Source organism: Gobio gobio, assembly GCF_949357685.1.
Source record: "Gobio gobio genome assembly, chromosome: 13".
Taxonomy (NCBI): domain Eukaryota; kingdom Metazoa; phylum Chordata; class Actinopteri; order Cypriniformes; family Gobionidae; genus Gobio; species Gobio gobio.
In genome coordinates, this window is record NC_137106.1 from 2,301,910 (window position 1) to 2,311,909 (window position 10,000).

A 10,000-nucleotide genomic window follows, 5' to 3' on the forward strand; every position below is an offset into this window, starting at 1 on the left:
AAGTGTACACAAATATATGTACTCATTGTTAGATAAAGCATTAACTAATATTAACAAATGACACCTGACTGTAAAGTGTCATATTATTTAACAGACTTCTGCTTACATTAAGACTGAAGCGTTGTAATTTTAATAACTAATGTAAACAAAGATTAATAAATGCTGTAACACATGTGGCTAACACTTTATTTTACAGTGTGTGTTACGTGTAACTAACCCTGACCCTGCAGTAAGTGCTCGCAGTTCATTATTATTACTCAGTGCTTAAAGCACTAATGGGATCTGATCGTAAAGAGTTTATTCCAGAGCTTAAATTAAAGCCGCTTGAGCAGAAATGTTTGGTTTCGTATGGAGACGTTTGTATGTTGGCACTGGAGTTTGAGAGATTGAGATCTCATCTGTTTTCCTGCAGGCTCGTGCTGATGATTATGGACGCTCGTTTCCTCCACGGAATAAACATCAAAAAAGATCATTGTTTACACCCATCAGGCATAACATTATGACCACTGATGATCTCTGGATATATTAGGCAGCAAGTGAACATTTCGTCCTCAGAGTTGATGTGTTAGAAGCAGGAAAAATGGGCAAGCGTAAGGATTTGAGCGAGTTTGACAAGGGCCAGATTGTGACGGGTCAGAGCATCTCCAAAACTCATTGATCACGTGGGGTCAGCAAAAGGGGGACCAACACAATATTAGGTCAAAATGTTACGCCTGATCAGTGTATATCTCACAATTCTGAGAAAAGGTCAGAATTGCGCGGGAAAAAAAAGTCCACATTTTGATATAAAGTCGCACGGTTGATGTTTTCATCCAGTAGAGGAAACAAGCTTCTGTGTGTGTGTTGTGTGTTGTTCTCTGTTCTCAGTGTGTGTGTGTGTTGTGTGTTGTTCTCTGTTCTCAGTGTGTGTGTGTGTTGTGTGTTGTTCTCTGTTCTCAGTGTGTGTGTGTGTTGTGTGTTGTGTGTTGTTCTCTGTTCTCAGTGTGTGTGTGTTGTTCTCTGTTCTCAGTGTGTGTGTGTGTTGTGTGTTGTGTGTTGTTCTCTGTTCTCAGTGTGTTGTGTTGTTTCGTCCGCAGCACAATCGGAGTACGCGTCTGAAGACGAGCGGCTGCGGGCGGCACAGGACAGGTAAGACACACCTTCACTACAGATGATGATCGGCTGCCGTTTGTTGAGCGATTAGTGCTCATTTCCATAACGAGATCTCGTGAAACCTTTTTTTCCACGACTAAGATGAGACGACGACTTCATCAAACAATAACTGTGACTGTCAACATGCAATATCGGTTACGAAAACTAAAATATAGTTTAAAAAAACGTTGAAAATCTTGACAAAAATCACTGTTTTTGTTGAATAAAAGAGGAGACAAAACCTTACAGTCTTAACATCTCTGAATCCCCCAATCAGAGCTTTTGTGTTAAAATAACTGTAATAAATATTAAATAACTGTAATAAATCTAAACATGAATCTCGACTATATTTGCGGTTGTGGAAGAGTTACGCCACCTCTGTGTGACAATACACAGTCTATTTTGCTGTTGTTTTATAGAAAACAAACATTAGTGTAATTGGGAATTATTAGATTACTTGTTTTACCAGTTTATGAAAACTAGCCTATAATAAATCAGGAAACTAGATGTGCTATAATGAACAATGCCCATGGGTTGACATTCTCTTGACTTGTGCTTATAGGTGAAAATGCATTCATTCTAATGAAATGTAAAATTACATTTATATTTATTACAATTGATTAGAATTTTGAGCAAAATAATGGGGATTATCAATTTAACCTCATTAACTCTGAGACCATTTCCGCCTGGATGTGTCCGACCCGAATGTAAAAGCATCCCATACACACACACACACACACACACACACACACACACACACACACACACACACACACACACACACACACACACACACACACACACACACACTGGAGTCCTTCTACAGGAAACCCTCTGAAGTGTCATAAAGCTCTGCTAACAGTGATGAACATGTGAGGATATGTTGTCTGAGCTGTAATAAACCCCCAAAAAAGAGTTGATTATAGATTTTTTTGGAAATATTTAATATATAATATTTGCAATATTGAGTGTTTTGTTCGATTTCAGCAACAAAATAGTTCCAAACAAAGATCACAGCAGAACCATAACACCTCTCACAGCAACAGTGTGTGTGTGTTACTGAATGATTCAGTGTTTGAGTGAATCAGTTGAATCAAAGATTCAATGACCTGTTCATAAACGACCATCTCATTCCTGAATGAATCATCCGTTTGAACGAATCGACTCAATGACTCGCTCATTCAGACGGTCACCTGCGCCACCTACTGGTGCTTTAGTTATCTTTCCAACTTTTCTTATTTGTATATTCAAAAAAATATTTAAAACAATCTCATAGCATTATTTAATGCCGTTGTAATTTTTCAGTGTAAATGATTTGATTTGATTGATAACAGCCAGTGTCTTCTAAGCGGAAGCATAGCCTATATTTGCCCTTTATAAAAGGTAAAAATATCACAAATATGCAGATTTAAATATGTCAAAGCTGACTGAACACTGGTAAAAATATTGCTTCAGAATAAATTTTATTTACAACACACACAATTTTTTTTTATTTTAATTAAAAAAGCCAATTTTTTACTCAGACAAGTGAATGACAGTCCTAAGGACCAGCACGTGAATAAGCTTAATATCCAGCCCTGTCATATATCAAAACTACTTTCCCAGTGTTTGCTGACATATGATGGAAACAGCCCAAACTGTCTGCAGGGTGCTAGAACACACAGGGCCTGAGTTACACACTTTCAACAATTAATTTATCAAAGAACCAAAAAATCTATAATCAACTCTTTTTTGGGGGTTTATTACAGCTCAGACAACATATCCTCACATGTTCATCACTGTTAGCAGAGCTTTATGACACTTCAGAGGGTTTCCTGTGTGTGTGTGTGTGTGTGTGTGTGTGTGTGTGTGTGTGTGTGTGCGTGTGTGTGTGTGTGTGTGTGTGTGTGTGTGTGTGTGTGTGTGTGTGTGTGTGTGTGTGTGTGTGTGTGTGTGTGTGTGTGTGTGTGTGTGTGTGTGTGTGTGTGTGTGTGTGTGTGTGTGTGTGTGTGTGTGTGTGTGTGTGTGTGTGTGTGTGTGTGACGCTTTTACATTTGGGTTGGACAAAACAGAACGAGGGTGACTAAATATGATAAACACTAAAAAGCACATTTGACACAGGACTAAATAAAAATAAAAGCAAAATAGATAATCAACTCACACTATTGAGAGACACGATTCTGTAATAACCATAAACAACACAGAATATCGGGTCCTTTTTTTTCATGAGACTGTATTGATTCATTGATATGTTTCTGTATTGAATGAAATTTACATTATTTTTATTCCTCCAGTGTAGATCATCTGGGGCCGTTAAGACTAGTCTTACAAGTTAGACATACATTTTTTCTTTAAGACTGTTCATAATTTTTTTAAATCAGTTACATAAAAACATAGACTGGCCTAATTTGATGCGAAAGTAAGACTGAATGCCACTTGCCGAACTGCTAGTGGCTCATACTAGATCTTTAGACACTGTCTTGACATAATGGCTTAGTTTATGCAATATTCTCTATGTGAATATATAGTAAAGTGTCATTTATTCCTGTGATCAAATCATCATTACTCCAGTCTTCAGAGTCACATGACCCCTCAGAAACGCGTCCTTGATGAACCCGAGCAATTCTCTGACTTCATCCGCCAATTTGGATGGGTTTTGTAGTTGTTGTTGTGGGATTGTCTGCTCTGGGACGCAGCAGGTGTGTTTCTGACAGGTTTGGTGTGTTTCTGGAGGAGCGTCCGTGTTATCGTGTGGCCTTATCGTGTGTATTTGAGTGTGTCCGACTCCCAACAGGAACGCGTGTGTATTTGAGGAACACTGTGCGCTGATTTATGTGCAGGCGCTCGACTGCCAGATGCTGCACGACGGAAAATATCTGGAACTTTTCATAGCGGGGGAAAAGGACAAACAAAGCATATTGATTATTTTTCCTTGTTTAGATTTGAGAGTTTTTTTTGTAACCTGAAACAAAACACAGCGAAATGAAATAAATAAGACGCAGAACATGCACAGACAGAATAAAGAAATGACTTCCAGCTAACAGGGAACAACACGTTTTGGACAAACGTTCTTCCAGTAACGTTAATATAACGTTTGTTCAAAGTATCCGCTTCTCAAACCGTGTTTTTCTGATTTGATGAAGAAAGCTCAGATAGAAAGTACATTACAATCAGTGTTGGGGAAACGCATTACAAGTCACTTGAGTTACGTAATAATATTACTTTTTCCAAGTAACTAGTAAAGTAACGCATTACTTTTCAAATTTACAACAAAATATCTGAGTTACTTTTCCACATTAATTTGACTGACAGCTCATGTTGAGAGTTAGTGCAGAGGTGTGTGTGTGTGTGTGTGTGTGTGTGTGTGTGTGTGTGTGTGTGTGTGTGTGTGTGTGATCATGATGGTTATTGTAGTTCTAGACCAAATGTGAGCATTTATTTATCTCACTTGCACAATAAAGATTCTGTCCTCCTCAAAATGAATAAAATCAGAATACTAAACAAACCTCCAATAATTAAATGTTAAATAAAACCACTATTTTTATGCATAATCTACCTTTATATTTAATTGACCAATGTCTTGCTGCTGACCTTTGATGATGAAAATTATTAGATTTTTTGTTTTTATTGGTCAAACTTTTTTCTCTTGCGTCCTCTTCTCCATTATCCAGAGCTGCGCCCTCTAGTGTTCATGAGGGAATCTGCATTTCTACCTCAGCCTGAGGCGCATTATTTACATTTTGGTATGAAGAGGTCTTTACCGTTGCACAAAAATATAAATTTTTTTGTTATAAAAAAAACAAAAACAAAAACAAGCCCAGCCCAGGTGAGAAAAAGTAACGCAAAAGTAACGTAACGCATTACTTTTCTTAAAAAGTAACTAAGTAACTCAATTAGTTACTTTTTAAGGGAGTAACGCAATACTGTAATGCATTACTTTTCAAAGTAACTTTCCCCAACACTGATTACAATACAGTACAATTTTCGAATTGACACCTGTCAAGCACCCCCACCACCTTACTTTGGTTAAACATCACATTTTTAATAGCAATAACTAAATACAAATATTCACTGTATATTAGAAAACATCAACATTTCAGTTATTATTATTATTATATATATATATACTATTGCTTCGTACCGTTTTTAGACAGATGGATAGGCCTGCATGTTTGCACACAAATCATCAAAATGTGGGGTAATGGATGCCAGTCTTACTCTCACATCATTCTCTGAGTCTAGTTTTGCTTGAACCATATATGAGGGCTTGAGACGGCTGTTCACTAAAACTTCTCCACACACTACACATATTACATTACGTATTACTTTTTTTTCTTCTGTATTTTTGATCAAATAAATGCAGGCTTGATGAGCATAATAGACTTCTTCCTAATGCATTAAAAATAGTAATTGTTCACTGTTACTGTACATATATATATATGTATATACCATATGAGAATGATTTCTGAGGACTCTGAAGACTGGAGTAATGATGGGAAATTCACCTTTGATTGCAGGAATACATTTTTACATTTACATTTTTATGCATTTGGCAGACGCTTTTATCCAAAGCGACTTACATTGCATTCAAGGTACACATTTTACATTTTGTCAGTTGTTGTCTTAAATGACACGTTATATTCACATAGACAACAGCTGATCTACATTACAATACTTCACAATATTACTGTTTTTACTGTATTTTTGAACAAATAAATGCAGCCTTGGTGAGCAGAAGAGACTTTTAAAAAAAACAAGAAATGTTGATTTCTTTCAAACATTAAACAGAGCTTTTATTTTGGCGGAAATATAATTAAATTTTTTGTATTCCATTCGACTGTGTAGAAAGAACATTTTTATTTTCTAAATGAAAACGTCCAAAATGTATGCAACTTATAATTCCAAGGGGACTTTATTTAGCACTTGCAGAAGCATATGAACTGAGAAACTGAAGCTCTGCTGTACTGAAGCGCATCAGACAAGACATTCACACTAAACCATATCACATTCTCAAATCCATCCATTCATAAAAAGGTTACCAGGCAAGTAACGCGTAAGTTTTAGCGCTGATTTTTTTCTCGCATTCTAGACTTTGAACCCGGGCTAACAAGCGAATAGTGTCGAGCGGACGGAGCCGCGAGCTCATTCAGTGCTGTCAGAATCAATCATATATTACAGGCCTGTAGTCTAACTAGTGAAAGGGGGGGTTCTTTATGTCCAAAAAGTGGACCTTTTTCACATCATAATTACTACAATGTTGTCAAATTACTAACCAAACACACACTGTTATTTGGCATGAACAATCAAACTTCCCCACAAAGTTTACATCACAAATTCACGAGACAGAACTATAAGCTGATGTGTGTTTGTGAAACATGAAGTTTTGAAGAAGTCACTAAATGTACATTTGTAGGATCACTAACGTATAACTGGTCAGGAAACAAAGGTGCTTTAATAATTTGGCAGATAGTTAGAGGTGTTTGAGGACATGCTCCCCCGAGAAAATGAGGATTTCTCTGATCTACATCTGCGCATTTTCAGACGTTTGAACGGCCAAAAAAAGAGAAAATTACATGAGAAATAGCTTTAAAACTAAGTCAGTGGGCAGTAGATTATCTGTCCATTCCTGCTCTCTCCTCCTCTCCATCACTCTTTCTTTTTCTCTCATTCTCCTGATCTGGCCATCTCTTCTCCTCCTAAAGCAGTCAACAAAACATAGGGGCAATTTATATTTAGAATAGTTTAATAATCACTTTCTAAGATTTTCTTTTAATTCATTCACAATATGCACACATTCATTATTAATCTTATGCATCATATAAAGAAAACGGATTTGTTAATGTTTCTTGTCCTCTCACATTGACAGTTGCTAATTATTACTAATTATCAGGCACGTGCAGAGGGGGGGGCTTTGGGTGCTCGAGCCCCTGCCCTTTTTCAAAATGAATCAAAAGTGCCCCTCTCAGACAAATATCAATGATAATATCGTGGTCAATAAAAGTAAATAAATGTGATTATTATAACATGACGATGTATACAATAATAACGAACGGCTCAAAAGTCGGACAATTTCTGTTGAGGCGTTGCCCTGACGCGTTGCTATGGATCGCGTGCGTTTTGATTGACAGCTGATTTTCCACTGTTCGGAAACGGCTCTCGAGCCAAATATGGTCCTTTCAGAGAGTGTGTGGCCTCATGGGAAAAAATAAACCAATACTTTTTTTCATCCATAATCAGAGCTAATGTGTTGATTTAATTACAAATCAATATATTATATATTTTAAAGTATTACACAATTCCCCAATGCCCGTTTGTCATGTATATACACCAACCAATTGTGATCTGGCAAAGCAAGTTCAAATTCCATTGGGCGATGTGGAGCGGTAATTTTTCACATTTACATTGACAAAATGACATGGACAGACGAACTAACGTTTGTGGAACGATTTCCTGCGGTTTGTCTCATTATATTAATTGCATCACTGACAAAATGGATTTTAACAGACAACAAACAAATCCCTGCACAAAACCACAGCAGCAAAATTCTCATTAATGGTAAGTAGTGTTCAATTCACTTGTATTTATGTATATTGATACACCGTTTACTATTTCATGAAACTATCAAAGTTAACAAAACCCAAGTGCCACCGACTCCTACAGGCCTATTATGTGAAGTGTAGGCTGGTGAAATGGTGACGTGAAAGGACTTTATTATATTACCATTTTTTAATATTATGCAGCATTATGAAAGAAGTCTCTTATGTTCATCAAGCCTGCATTTATTTGATAAAAAACATCAATATTGTGAAATATTATTAAAATAATGGTTTTCTATTTTAAAATAATTTAAAATATAATTTATTCCTGTGATCACAGCTGTATTTTCAGCATCATTACTTCACTCTTCAGTGTCACATGATCATTCAGAAATCATTCTAATATGAGAATTTAATGTCAATGATGGAAACTGTGATACTCTTTTCAAAATTGTTGGATTAATAAAAAGTTAAAAAGAACATAATGTAATAATATTTCACAATATTAGCTACTGTTTTTTCTGTATTTTTTATGAAATAAATGCAGGCTTGATGACCATAAGGATATATATATATATATATATATATTTATATTGCCCCTTTTTTACATTCGAGCCCCTGCCCCTGAAGAACTCTCTGCACGGCCCTGCTAATTATATACGTATTTATATACCTATTTTAAATTAAAAATGGCGAAATTGGACAACGGTTTATTAGTTTGCGGATTATTTTATGTGTAGTTTAACATTTCATTCCTAAAACAGCTGGCAAATATGAAATGTTTAGTTTAGCTACATCTTATCTCGCACTTTATGACCATTTAACTGAAGCGTTGCGCTGGAATTTTCGCTCAGCAGCTTCATTAAACATAAAGCCTGCATAATGAGCTGCATAATGAGCTGCATAATGAGCTGCATAATGAATGAGCTTAATTCAGGTGTGTGACTGAGAGCATCAGGACAAAGGACATAAGTCTATATTATATACTGTACTTATTTAGTAAATGCATCTTGATTTAAGAATGTTTAAATATTTAGATTAGAAACAAGACAAAAATTACTAAGAGCATTTTTTGTACTTTTTTGTACGTTTTTATGTTTTTGAAAGTAGTCTCATGCAAAAAAAATTAATAATAAATAATTAAAATTAAGATACAATTTATACAAAACGAAATTCACTTTAAAGAAAGCAATTCACTTTCTACAAAACAAAAAATTGATATTAACTCGATAAAACAAACTTTGATATTAAATTAAAAAAATACCATTAGGCTATAATATTTAAACATCAATATGAAGAAAAATACGTTTGACTGGTTCTATATTTATAGCATCTGAGCAGACATTTGCGAATAAAAGCTTTATTGCTGTGACACTAGGCTCTTTTACAATAAACACGTTATAATTTGTCCAAAACAAGCCAAATAAATCTTGTCTAAACAGTCTTGCGTGTATGTCAGGATTCATATTTAAACAGTTTTTGCGTTTAATAATCACAGATGCTAACAGAATAAACTTAGCCTACCTTACAATCAGCCCTGAATCCGTTGCTTTCAGAAATGAACAGCTTTTCATGAGATGAATTATTCCTCAACGCGTCTCAAAGCGATGTAGCTGAAGTAGCGTTACAGCGCTTCACTAGATGTGTGTGTATGAGTTGATGTGGGCGTCGACTCTGGATCGTCAGTATTTGAATCTGAAAGAGCTTGTGCTCTGTGGGTGTGGTCGCATTAGTGGATAATGAAGAGGCTCGCGGTTGACTGACATGTCTCTCTTTTCAAACAGATTACATAAACACAGAATATTTGTTTTTGATTTGGTTTACATTGTTTAAAACCTGACATTTCAGCGTTTCTTTAGACATATGTCTGTTTGTGAGACACTAAGTATTCACTAAGCTAGAGCTCCTTTTCTGAATGAACGTCTTTGAGATCATGTTTGTTTTCTTTATTTTGCAAAAAGCAAAACATTTTGTTTTTATTGTGACTGTACACAAAAAAATAGAAACGTAACAGATTAAAATGATGTATAACACTCGCCTGAATGATAAAAAACGAGTTATTTGAGTCTCTTTGACACTGATAAGAAAAAAAGTGAGTTGATCGCGCCGGCGCGTCCGCCGACTTAAAGTGCCGGTTTTTATCCAGATGTCCATTTTGATGAATGTAGTAAACGTAAAAAATGAATGAATGAATGGTCACTTAGCGCCTAATATGAAAAGTGCGGGGGGATGCTTGTAAAATTAAATGAAAATATGAGTAATTTACTACAGCTTGTAATGTGACATTTTTATTGATCAATAATAATCATGACATGTGAAGTTAAATACATACAAATTAAAAAGAGACATTTTGC

The 10,000-nt window shown here is 35.6% G+C and overlaps 1 protein-coding gene across 2 annotated transcripts in view; it reads left to right on the forward strand.

Moving 5' to 3' along the window:
• The window catches only part of LOC307136191 (formin), a 178,715-nt gene that overhangs the window by 150,775 nt on the left and 17,940 nt on the right, over positions 1-10,000 (forward strand). For both annotated transcript variants that reach the window (XM_079832981.1, XM_079832980.1), the window contains one exon: positions 1,077-1,128. In XM_079832981.1, coding sequence (XP_079689107.1) covers positions 1,077-1,128 — 52 coding nt within the window. The remainder of the gene's footprint in view (positions 1-1,076; positions 1,129-10,000) is intronic.